Raw genomic sequence first — 13,580 nt, forward strand, 5'->3', positions numbered from 1 at the left:
TACATATGAGGGGAGCTCTGGATCTTGGTTGCTGAATTTTCCATTGCTTGGACGACCCTCTCAGAGTTCCTCCTCTCCAGTCCAATGTCATTAAAAGGCATGGGGGTCTTTAATGCCACAAACCACTGTGTGCAGCGGCAATACTTCTTAATACATATATCCTGTACAGTTCTGCAGAAAGGTAGCAAAATTAATGGGCAAAGTATCACAGTCACAGTATCACTTAGGTTGGAAAGGACCTCGAGGATCATCGAGTCCAACCTATCAACACAGACCCCATGACTAGACCATGGCACCAAGTGCCACGTCCAATCTCCCCTTGAACGCCTCCAGGGTCGATGACTCAACCACCTCCCTGGGCAACCCGTTCCAATGACGAATGACTCGCTTGGTGAAGAACTTCCTCCTCACCTCAAGGTTGTGCACAACCCTGAGGAACATTAAGGTGTTGTTTTTTGGGTTTTTTTTAGGGGTGTGGGGGGTGTGGTTGTTTTGTTTTGTATTTTAAAGTAAGAAAATGAAGTTTTTCTGTGCTTTGCAGTGACTTGACCAGTATGGGCCTTTTTTGGAGTGTAACTCTGCTACTTTAATGTAAACAGAAAAAACACTTTAGCAAATAGCAAAAGTAAAACCCTTACATATTGTGTCCATTAGTCCTCTTTGAAAATAATTTATGCCCTGGTACATCACCTAAGGTTCACAGGAAGACTCAGATAAAACAACATGGTTTGAAGACCCTCCCCAAAATCCCAAATGTGAATTGTTAATTGGGTTATTTTCCTGCCTTCGCAAGTGAAATGGATTTAAAGCCCATCTTCCAAAGAAGAAACGTGGTTAAAAAAAGCAATTGTCCATTTTTATTTTGTTTACATTGCACTGAAAATTTACATCATACTTTTACAAATCCTTTTTTTTCATAAAAATATACTTCTTTACAAAAGTGTATGCATTAATATAAGAGGAGTAGCCAGTTGCAGAAGAAACATTTTAAACGATCTCAAATGTAGTAACCTTAACATTAATGAATGAATCATAGTTATTGCAGTCATTGGAATAAACAAGAATAAATAACAACCAATGGTATAAAATATAAAACAGCATCCTTTTAGTAGAATACAGTTTGACAGAGTTGTATGAATCTTCAAAACAAAGTGTTGTAAAATGGTTTATAAGAAATTCATCAAACATTGTAGAAATCCAAGCAGCAGTCCTGGGTACAATGATTTTTGGTAGGCACTCTCTATTACGGTAATAAAAAGTTCAGATTTTCACAGAATTATTAATGTCAGAAAGGGATAATAACAGATAATTCACACTGGCTAACACACAGAATTTGTGAGTCATGCTATGAATGGAAGACAATGACCTATGGCAAATAAATTACTGCGTTGCCATTGAATACTTCTGATGTGAGTTCTGAAACTGTGAAACTCAAAGCTATGTGTCTTTAGAAGTGATTCTGGAACGTCTAAAACTTGTATCTGAGGACTGTAGAATCTGAATTGTCCCTAAAATGAATGGATTGTCCTTATTCAGATAATGGCTTTATATATATTTATTTTTAATAATTTTATTTTCATTGCACTATGGTAATATATTCAGTTTTAAATCATTAGCTGTAAGGATTTGTTTCCCTAACAATATATAGATAAAAAGGATGGGAAAAGACAGTATTTCCAAATTTTACCTCCTTTTTGCCTTGCAGGTCTGATTAAGAGTTCATTGAAGTTTGTTGGAATGCATCAACTTGCAATGGGATTTTGTCAGGCTTTCTGCATGCATTTAAAAATCATAGTAAAGGAATAAACTGATGTGATAGGACCTAGCTTCAACTAGCCTGGATTGAAAAATGCACTCTTAAATTTTAATTATATGGATCTGATTACTAATGGTACTGTAAACTTCACTTTTTAATTGGAAATATCTTTATATTTTCACATTTGAAGAAAATGTAAGATGGTCACTCCTCTGAATGATCATCAACAGTAAGGAACACAGCCACATGACAAAGCTCAGTTCATACTAAATTCTTGATTGCAAAATTTGTCTGGTTGTATGATGGACAAAGGAAACGTAGAAACGTTACCGTTTGTGATATCATTGGTGGAAACAGACAAAGGAGCTTGACCAGGAAATTGGAAAGGAAGAAGATATCAAGGAAGGAAGGAAATTCAGTAAATAAGAACACAGCATTATAATTTTTCTTCTGTGATTTGAAAAGTGTAGGTCGCACTTGCTGATTTCTAGATACTACATCCTGGACTTTAAAAAAACCAACAACAAAACAAAGAAAAAACAAACAAAAATAAACAACAAACAAACAAAACCTAAACTGGTTGAACAAATGAAAAAAAAAGGTACAAACTCATGAGAAAGATGTAGCATGTGACTGTTAAGGAGATGTCAGTGACCTATTGTCTCCTGTAAGTATAGCTCTTATTTTCTACCTATATCTTCTTTTTAACCCAGTCCCTCTATTATAATTTTTATAAAGCACAGAAACACTGATAGTGGATGCTCCTCCAATATATGCAAATATGTTTTATGTTTTAGAATAACCTCCTTTTTTAAAAAAGCAAATAAACTGTGAGTAGCACTCATGGAGTGCAGCAAATGTTTTTTAAAACGCTCCGTGGCGCGCACGAAGAAGAATTCTGATCCAGTTTATGAAAACCAAAATCAAAACAAAATAACCATTATCCATTCTTGTCTATCATCCTCAGGAAAAGGTGACCCAGTATATCCTGAAAAGTGTGCTTTAATTTTTTTTTTTCTATTTTTTTTTTTTCTTTTAATCAGTGAACTGTGTGTGCACTGTGTGGTGTGTCAATTGCCAGACTTTCAAGATATATCTTTACCGCGTTATACCATTGTGCAAACGGTGTTCAGGTTGGGGTCAAAACGTACGGCTTTCCCTTCCACGGACTTTGCATTTGTGTCATACATGGGGTTTTCAAAAGCAGCTTGTCCATTATTATTTTCATGTACAGAGCATCCTGTATACTGTGTTTTAGGTGCAGTCCTGTAGAAGAAAGAAAGAAAGTATTTGTAACTGCAGTTTTACTCATGACTTGGATGTCATTTAAGAATCCAAATAGAATTTAGCTTCCAGGTCCAGTTGTGGGAGCTAAATGCAACATCTCATAGTTTCATAGTTTCATTCAGGGTTGGAAGGGACCACAAGGATCATCTAGTTCCAACACCCCCTGCCATGGGTAGGGACACCCCACACTAGATCAGGCTGGACAGAGCCCCATCCAGCCTGCTCTTAAACACCCCCAGGGATGGGGCCTCGACCACCTCCCTGGACAACACATACCAGGGTTTCACCACTCTCATGGTGAAGAACCTCCTCCTCACATCTAGCCTGAATCTCCCCACCTCCAGCTTCATCCCATTCCCCCTAGTCCTGTCACTACCTGAGATCCTGAGAAGTCCTTCCCCAGCCTTCCTGTAGGCCCCCTTCAGATACTGCAAGGCCACAATTAGGTCACCTCGGAGCCTTCTCTCCTGCAGACTGAACAGCCCCAACTCCTTCAGTCCGTCCTCATAGGAGAGGTGCTCCAGCCCTCTGATCATCCTTGTGGCCCTTCTCTGGACACGTTCCAGCACCTCCACATCCCTCTTGTAATAGGGGGCTCCAGAACTGGACACAGTACTCCAGGTGGGGTCTCACCAGGGCTGAGTAGAGGGGGAGGATCACCTCCCTCGACCTGCTAGCCACACTTCTCCTGATGCAGCCCAGGATCTGATTGGCTTTGCGGGCTGGAAGTGCACATTGAGAGCTCATGTTGAGCTTTTTGTCCACCAGCACCCCCAAGTCTCTCTCCTCAGGGCTACTTTCCAGCCAGTCACTGCCCAGCCTGTATTTGTGCCTGGGATTGCCTCGACCCAGATGCAGGACCCTGCACTTGCTCTTATTTCATATACAATTTTTCTATTCTCAGTTTTTCTTTCTGTGCTAAGAATTGATATTCTATCACAATTTAAGGGATTTATAATTAATTTAAAATGTTGTTCAGTTAACACTTAGTTAAAAATCTGAGAAGAGGTAGGTTATTTCCACCTGGATGATCAGATGATAAAAAGCTAAGAGCACAACAAAACCTTATAAAGATAGAATCGTTCCCCAGCCAGATGACTGAGATTTTCTCTTCCCTTTGGAGACTCAACAAGTTTATTAAGACTGAATTTATAGGTGAAAGATCTTAATTTATAGTAAATAATTCAAAATACCAAAGTTCAATCTCTTGCAAGTATTTCATATATATTGTTATGCAAAATGCATATTGTGTTGTACAGCAACAATATAAAGTGCAAAGACAAGTGCTTACAGAATGCATTTAATACCAAATGTCTAATAAATTATAAGAGTATTTTTTCACCTTCTGAAGCAGTTCAAAATCATGTGTTGCCATTTAAAAATGATGGCACATGTTTTAAACTAATGTTAACCTGCAGGATGTATTACTGTCTATTATTGTCAGGTAGATACCACCATTTTGATAGGTAGTAGGCAAAGAATTGCCTGCAAAGAATTGTCATTGAAGTGATTAAATTTCCTTTAGTCATTGAATAATTTAAAGCTATAGGAAGACTACTTGACACTAAATCCAAAGAATGAATACCAGCCTCGATAACATGAACAAAATTCTTGAACTTAAACTAATGAAGCTGAGAAGACTGGTGGGTATGTGAAGTAATTGCATATGAACTAATAATTTCAGATGCAGAAACAGTTCCATAATGAAATCTCTCAATGACATAATAGTTGTACAAGCTAATAAACAGAGCCGGCATTAAAATACATTACTCCAGATATGCCTCATAATTCTGTCACATAAAAAAACCCCAACTACAATGCAAGCAATCTACCACAAGTGCACACTAACTCTATCCATTATATTATTCCCTACAGGCCAATCATTTATAGTACCCATTTTGTTATCATAAAGAGTGAAATTTATAACCTTTTAAATAGGTAGGAATAGGTAGCAGAGCATGCTACAATAAACTGATGTCTCAGTTGTTGTGCCAGACCTTAATGGAGGTAGGAAGAATTTCCTGCATGCATATTTTGCAAACATCTTGTGGTTTTACAGAGTATTTTCTTCACTCTAACAAAGACTGAAGGCAACAGAAACACCAAATGATTTGTACTTACCTTTGTTTATAAAGATAAAAGCCAAAACCAGCAAATATAAGGGCAAAGAAAGGCACAAGGATAGCAATGGCCACTGAACTACTATTTGTACCATGTGGTTGATTAGAAGAATTTGAACCTTCAGACATGTTAAGACCTAAAAAGAATAATAAGACAAAATAAATAATATCATATTTATTATCCTGTGCACATACTACTCAGTAACTTCAGAATTCAGTAACACTTTGTCATCATTGGTGAGGGACTTTTCAGGGTGTCAGGACCAAGGGGAATGGAGCAAAAATAGAAATGGGTAGATTCAGACTTGATGTTAAGAAGAAGTTCTTCACCATGAGGGTGGTGAGACACTGGAACAGGTTGCCCAGGGAGGTGGTAGAAGCCCTATCCCTGGAGGTTTTTAAGGCCAGGCTGGATGTGGCTCTGAGCAACCTGATCTAGTGTCAGGTGTTCTTGCCCATGGCACAGGGCTTGGAACTAGATGATTTTTGAGGTCCCTTTCAACCCTAAAAATTCTGTGATTCTATGATTATAAACTGTTCAGCTGTATACATAAAGCTGTAAGCTGAGATCTAGAAAGTAAATGTAGATATCATATTGTGGTTTGTAAGTGGATGCAATGTGTTGGGAGAACAATACCTACACTATTATGTAACAACTATCTTATTGCACAATTCTGAATGTGATTCAAGTTTTTAACATTATTAACCCACGTTAATAAACTACATTACCAAAGAAAAAATTATAATAATGTGCATGTTAGATTGATAATATTACTAATATTTGTATTATTTTAGAAAACAAACATGATTTCAAGGAAAGGGCAAATCACCTGAACAGACAAACTGAAATTTCACCATGTTGATTTCATTAGGCACTGTTATTGATAAGCAGAGTGAAAGAGGTAGGAACTGTTGTGAAGAGCGAAAGCCAGCTAGAGGTGAAAAAGTATGATGTGTTGCATGTTTGAAGGAAGCCTTATATAGATTATCTACACAGACAAGATATACACCTTTGTCAGAAAAGGAATAGCAATACAGCTTCAAAGTTAATGGTTAGAGTTTTGATCTCATAGAATCATAGAATCAACCAGGTTGGAAAAGACCTCAGAGGTCACCAAGCCCAACCTAATACCTTATACCCAGCACCTTCTGACAACTAAACCATGGCTTCAAGTGCCACATCCAATCTTTTTACGAACACCTTCAGGGATGGTGACTCCACCACCTCCCTGGCAGCACATTCCAAGGGCAAATCACTCTGACTTTCTTGATCTTACAAGGCAATATATAGAAATGAAAACAAACAAGCAAATAGAAATAAATATTAACATAACCATGTGCTAAAATAAGGAAAAATAATTATTCATAAAATTAAATGCTGTGAGGAAAACTGTATGGGAATTTCACCTGAAGATAAGAACTCTAAGGAGTAAATTAGAAATAAATGAAGTAAAAGTAAATTAAAGTATTTTTATTAAAAAGTGCAACAGAATGGTATTACAAAGCTCTGTTACCAAAACTGTCTTCTCCAAGAAAGAATAAAAATTAGTAGTTTGGTGTAAAATAGAACCAAGAAGTCATTTTTTAAGAAATAAATGCTTATCAAGCATTTTTTTTCTTCTTAAGAGGAACATAAAGATTTAATTGGAAAGTTAGCCTTTTCACTCTTCTAGAAAATATTTAGGTGAAATGTGTTTCAGCAACATGAGTAAGAGATAAGGTTAGCAAAACATTCTGTAGCATGGGTTTTCTAAATAGTGACTGAATGCATTTTACATATATTCATAGAAAATCTTTGCTCAGAAGATTGCAAATGCATAGCTGTACTAAGTAGTATCTTGTTAGGCATCAATAACTGCTTACAACTTCTGGCAAAACACTCTTTGTAACTATTACTTATATATATTGATATCCCAGTTTTCCATAAAATGCCAATACTGATAGCATCCTGTAGATATCCTAACGCCACTGGACATAATAAAACAGGATATGGAACAATCAACAGGCAAAAACTTAGAATTTACTGAATACCTAATCTTTGAAGTCCAAATTGTCCATAATCTTTACCCTGGATGAATCCTTGAAAAACATAAGTTGCTCCATCAGGTTCAGCAGACACCTGTAGACAAAAAGTACTCTGAACTAAATGGGGAAGAGTTTGTTGCAAGTAGGTATTTGGAAGACAGATATCCTAATATGTTTGACTGTCAGTTTTATTCTCTATTAAAAAACATCAAAGCATCCTTTTTGTTTCCCTTTCCCTAGGAAATTCAGTATTAAAGACAGAACTGCTAATACAACAACTTATTTATGGTGGTTTAAGGTCATAGAGTATTACTTTTCACTACATTATCTATTAAACCCAAGAGAACATAAAAGTTTCTGGTAATTGAAGATGTCAGTATGTCAAAGCATCTTACATACTTCCTAATCACATGATTTGTTTAGGAAGTAGATGACAAAAGTCATATTGTTGATAATCCTAAGCATGAGAGTATTGAGGTGAGAGTATTGAGTAATGATTACTTAAAAAGTAAATAAAAGAAGACTGCATTCAATTGATCTTTCACTATTCTTATCCCAATAATTACTTAATTATACCACTGCAGACCAGAAGAATATTGAATGAGGTCTTGCTACAAGAGCAAAATATGCTTTAATAAGCTAAAAGACTTGTGGGAGGGAGGAAAGGGTAGAAATTCTATTAATATCTCCCTTATAGGGTAAGTACATTCTAAACTAACATCTCTTATTAAAATTTACAGGTACTTGCTTCCCAAGATAATTATTAGGTTTAAATTCAGGGTGCTCAGACAGTGGGATTTTTTCCAAGTTTGCCCTTAAGCTTCCCTTTCTCAAGGCAACAGTACACCTTCAAAAATGACCTGAAGCTACTCTTTTTCCTGAAGAAAGGGTGTGTTTCTCAGATGAATATCTTACTTTGGGCTAAAGTAGCCTGTTTCAGTTATTCCAAGATTAAAAAATAATAATAAGTTAAAAAGAACAATATGTAAATAGCCTATGGACTGCCAGGACTCTTCTGTATACTTTTACACATCTAGAGGTGTGAAAGTAAATTTCTTGCTTTTACCATATGCTTTTCACCTGAGGAATGTGCTCATGAAGCCTAAAGTTTGCACAAACCAAGAAAGTTTTGCCCTTTTACAAGTATGTATATTATTTAAGTGGGTTAGGGTTTTTTCCTCTGGTTTTGGTTTTACACCTTTTTAAGAATTATTATGGAAGTAGTGCCACAAGTTATACATTTATGCATACACTTCAGCGTACACCTCTGCTCTTCTATTGGCATGTGCACCCATACTGGTTTCCCTGTAGTGCTTTACCAGTATGTGAAACATAAGAAAACAGACTCCTTGAAAAATAAGACAGTGTAATAGGGATGTATGAGTGTTCATCTTAATCCAAATTATGATAAGTCCTTTCTTCTCTGAAAAAAAAAATTCTTCTCTGCTAAATAAAGTGTCTGAGACCCCTAACATACTCAGCTTTTTACAGGCTTAAGCACTATCTTGGGCATTGTTTGTTTTTCCTGCCTGTCCTCTGGAGGGATTTCCTTCTCATGTTTTAAACACATCCCAGCCATCTGGGCTGTTACTTCTTCTTTTTACTCCTTGCATTCACCTCTCCTCTTCTCCTCTCTTTCAAAGAATAGGCTCAGACCCAGAACCTCTAAGGAATTTAATGCTTAATTGGAGCATTTTATTTGGTTTTCCCTGTACACATAACATTTCAGCCTTCTCATGGCATTTCTTAAAATATCACCAAAAAATAAATAATATGACTTCTGGTCTAATGAGAAACATTTGTATTATATTATTATTACATATATTATGTCATTATAAATTGATAAAATGTCTCAATATATTGAAATGAAATTCAAAGAGAAGTAAAAGAAAGGCTTCTGTGTTAACATGCAATATAATTGTGCCCTCAGACTGATCTCCTGTGTCTTGTAAGGAAATTTTCATTCCCTTTAACAAATCAGCATTCCTAAACAAGACTCTTTTTGGTCCATCTCAGAATTTTTTGGGGTGTAGAACAGCAGCATGTTTACAAATAAACCAAATCTTTCCCTTCTGTAGCAGAAATATACTCACAAAACCATCCATAGCCCATTTTTCCTCTTTCAACTTGCTCACGGATGTATGGGAAGGGGCTTTAATGAGATATATGTGGAGCATTAGCCGAGCTTCCTGGCTTTTATACACTCCTGTAGAAGACAGTGTTAAAAAATGTTATTTGTGTTGACTAGAGGAACAATTTCATCTTTAAGCATTTAATCTATTGCCTTAAAAAGGGAAAGTGGGAAAAATAGGCAGCACTGCTACCAACATTGCAATTTAGCAAGACGCATTCTTTTGTGAAATTATTTCAGTTATCACAGGATCTCAATAGAAACTGTTTTTAGCTTAGCCTGTGGAGAGGACAGAAGGGAAACCATATACACACAGCTGTTACTTAACAGTTATGGTAGCAAGTCTTAGACAGAAAAAACATTGACAACATTTATAACCATTGATAAAATGCCATCTCAGCCTTCACCAAGATAAGCAGCCCCAGGTCTGTCAGCCTTTCCTCATAAGACAGATGTTCTCTGCATATTTTCATAGCCCTTCACTGGACCCTCTCAAATTCTTCCTAGTCACTCTAGAACTGGGGAATCCAGAACTGGACACAGTATTCCAGATGTGGCCTTATTAAGACAGAGTGCAGAGGGAAGAGAACCTCCCTCAACCTCTTCTTAATGCACCATAGGATACCATCAGCCTTCTTGCTCACAGGGGCACCATTACTGACACATAGCTGGCCTATGATTGTTATCCACCAGAATTCCAAGGTCCTTCTCTGCAGAGATGCTTTTCAGCAGGTTAACCCCTAACATGTACTGGAGCATTCCTCTCTAGGGGAGGAATAACCTCTTAGAGATTACATAGCTGAAACTAGATGGACATCACATGATAGAATAAACTTGCTCAGACAATCAGAACAAAAACAGTTACAAGACAGAAAGTATTTTATGTACCATTCAGTCCATCTATGGTTTGGCTCTTCAAAGGACACCTACAAAAATCTCTTCAACAGACAAATCTATTGACAAAAACTAGAAGCTAGAAACTAAGAGCACTTCTTTGTCCCATTACATTCTTCCTGCAGACCACCTCTCCCAGAAATACATGGGCTGAACTTTTCCCCCTTTTTTTCCCAACAATTTAATGTTCAGTCACTTCTGTCCTTGCTAACAAGTCTGGGATAAAAAGTGGTATTAAACTACTTCAGAGAAAAAAGTCCTTAAATGATGAACAAGATTAAAACCATCAGTGTTCAGTCAGCATATAACTGTGATTTTTAGGCTTCTTCAGTCCTTGCAAAAATATTGTAGTTTTAATAAGCTAAATTTTGAGTGATAATATTGATTTCAGATGATTCTTTTATGCTTATTCATACCCTTGTGACATAACCTGCCACTCCTCTGGTATGACTGTCCTGTGTGGCTAAAATCTCTCAATATTAAGAATGAAACAGTTTGAAAAAGCAACAAAAACTATAAACTCAAATATTTTTTTAATTGGATTTTTGGTTTGCTTGCCTGTAAAGCCTCATTTGCAGTTTCTGCTAATGGTTCACAGCACAGAAAACTGTGCATATTGTGCCAACATAATTATAGCAACAGTGCTCAGTGTGGCAGGAACCGGAATATCACAAACCAAGATCGCATGAAAAGGCTTCTTCTGAAAACACAGCATGAGACTCAGGACAGCTCATTCACTCCTTATTGACTATTAACTCAAAATATAGTAGAAATGGTGACAGAAGGAAAAGGTGGAAGAATCCCTACCTTTGAAAACAAACTGCAATAGAATGAAAATGTATTTGATAAGGTAAGGAAGTTTCCAGATGTTAATAACTTTAGTGCTATGCAGGGAACCAATGCATATAAGGCATAAAAAAATAAATAGAAATGAATCTTTCTTATTGCATACCTGATAGTAGCAATTCCATATTGCTGTTTGTAAGTGTTGCATTTACTCTTCCTGAAGTTGCATTGAAACTGGTGACTGTCAAAGTCATGGGCTGCTTCTTGTTTTTATAATTGTAAGATCCTTTCCATATATAATTTTGGGCAAATACATCATCAGGAACTATACAGACATCAAACATATTTCAAAACATATTATAATATTTAATATTTATGAAGTCAAGCATCCAACATGATATATGATAAATATTAGCATTTTCTCTACTTCACCATTTCTATTTTAAAGTCTATTAGGCGTAATCTTCATCTATAAAGCACAGAAACCTGGCATGAATATTTATGAAAGAAACATATTTGTTCTGAAGTACACAACCACAACGCTACCCTCATTTGCTCCTTTAGGCAAATACAGACATGTCCTACACTTAAACCAACTTCACAAAATCTAATTTAACAGCTGTAAACAGCTGCAGAGTATTTTGTATGCCAGCACAGACAGTCAGAGACATTCAGCTAGGATTAAATTTTGCAGAAAGCTCTCATCACATAACAGTTAAAAACTGTGTATAGATATAACAAAAATACCATATAGTCTAGATGGATTTAAACATTGAGGAATAATTTAATTAATTAGGGGGTTGCTCTGTTAATGTAATACCTAATCTAACACCCTTTATTTGTTCTAATCCATTCAGTGCAGTCTCATAGATTCTCATCTTTTCTACAGAGATTCTTCAAAACAACATATACCTCAAAGTACTTACCACTTAGTTTGGGACTTGGTGTTCCCAAAGCTGGTCTGGGATCTTTCACTAATATTTTGGAACCAGCTGTTAGAAAGAATGCATGACAAAAAGGCAAATTAATAGCAAATATATTACATAGAAACCAGGAAATTAATTTCTATAATGAAATTTATTTGTTATAAAGGATCTAAGATAAAGTTTCAAACTCAGATATGAATGAGATTTCAGTCATTATCAAGCCTTAGAATCACAGGTGCACATGCCCACCAATTTATTCCATTAACATATTTTCCTCTAAGTTAGTCACCTGGATGCTACCAAATTTATTTACAATACTTAAGCAACTTACACTCCAGAATCTGTATTTCAGAATTCACAGCCCTGGTACTTAATATGTGAGGTGTCCTCTAACATGGCTAAGGCACGTTAGATCATTTAAACTGACATCCATATTAAACAGCACTGAGATTAGTGTTTTGAACCTAATTAATGTAACACCAAACAGTTAAGAGAATACTTTATAAGGGTGTTTAAAAATACATTTCTCTCTAAGACTTAATCATCTTCAACAGTAGTGAGTGAGACATCTTGTGTTCAAGATTGAAAACCCAAAGACACATGCTTAATCCCTTAGCAATGGGGGAGGGGGAAAGTCCCTGTTTCTTTAAAGAATAACAACAGAAAGAAAGAAACAAATGAGACTGTCCACAGTACCTCCAACCACTCAGGTGATTTGAGCACTGGAATTTGGAGAATTTAATTTCTTCTCTGCTTAGCAGGAACTCTCCCAACACTGAAGATGAAGAACTAAATGCAATGGGACAGTGTCATTTCCTGCAGCTGAAGCTATTTTATTTTGCAGAAACTAATTTGGATTCACCAGACTATAAAGAGGACATATAATTCTGTCTCCTAGTGTAGAATACTCTCATGCAGCACTGCACTCCATTCCTTGCTTCAGTAGTTACTTCAGTATTTTGGATCTTGGCTTTGAACCCAGACCTTTTCTCTCTGATCTATCCTCTAGAGAAAAATACACAAGAAAAGGAACTTCTTTCTCCCTGAGTGAAGCACTTTCTGCATTGAAAGGAAACTTTATCAAGATGTACTGAGAATATTTTTTTTTTTAAATTGAGAATAACTTTAAGGTTATTACAGAAGACTTGTTCTTGTTATGTAGATCTTAACTGGTGAGAAACAAGGGCAGAGGTTGGAATTCAGCCTGAAGTTCTCATGCTTGTTACTACTGAATGATTAATCTCCATTTTCTCTCTATTTTGAAAGAAACCTACTGAGCTTCACTGAACATGGTTGACCTGGAGGGCTTGCTTCAATAGCATATGCTTTCTGACTACACCAAGCTCAGGTTGGAAATAGCTGGATCATACTTTCCAAAGTATTTCAGTATAAAAAGTTGCTGAGTCAATCAGTCACTTCTCAAAGTGAACACATTTCTTGTCAAGTTCCAAACTGAAATTTTAAATTAAAAAAAAAAGAAAAAGAAATATAATTCTTAACCTGTTTTAGTTGTGGGTTTTTGTTTATGGAGTTTAGGTTTGTAGATCCATGTATTTTCTCAATATGACTTACAAGATTGCAGGTTTTTTAAAGGACCAAGTTCCACTTTAATTTCCCTACAAATTCTTTCAGAGCACTCAGCTCCAACTCAGCTC

The 13,580-nt window shown here is 36.2% G+C and overlaps 1 protein-coding gene across 1 annotated transcript in view; it reads right to left on the reverse strand.

Annotated features, from left to right (window-relative positions):
* Window positions 1-855: 855 nt before the first annotated feature.
* Window positions 856-13,580, reverse strand: part of CSMD3 (CUB and Sushi multiple domains 3) — a 406,730-nt gene continuing 394,005 nt past the window's right edge. The window contains exons 66-71 of the mRNA XM_068167989.1: window positions 11,926-11,991; window positions 11,166-11,324; window positions 9,282-9,394; window positions 7,195-7,282; window positions 5,165-5,300; window positions 856-3,022 (exon numbers count right to left, since the gene is read on the reverse strand). Of these exons, the coding sequence (XP_068024090.1) occupies window positions 2,863-3,022; window positions 5,165-5,300; window positions 7,195-7,282; window positions 9,282-9,394; window positions 11,166-11,324; window positions 11,926-11,991 (722 nt within the window). The 3' untranslated portion in view covers window positions 856-2,862. The remainder of the gene's footprint in view (window positions 3,023-5,164; window positions 5,301-7,194; window positions 7,283-9,281; window positions 9,395-11,165; window positions 11,325-11,925; window positions 11,992-13,580) is intronic.

This window comes from Melanerpes formicivorus, unplaced genomic scaffold (genome assembly GCF_026170545.1).
Source record: "Melanerpes formicivorus ecotype bairdi unplaced genomic scaffold, bMelFor1.0.p_v2 SCAF_128, whole genome shotgun sequence".
Lineage (NCBI taxonomy): Eukaryota > Metazoa > Chordata > Aves > Piciformes > Picidae > Melanerpes > Melanerpes formicivorus.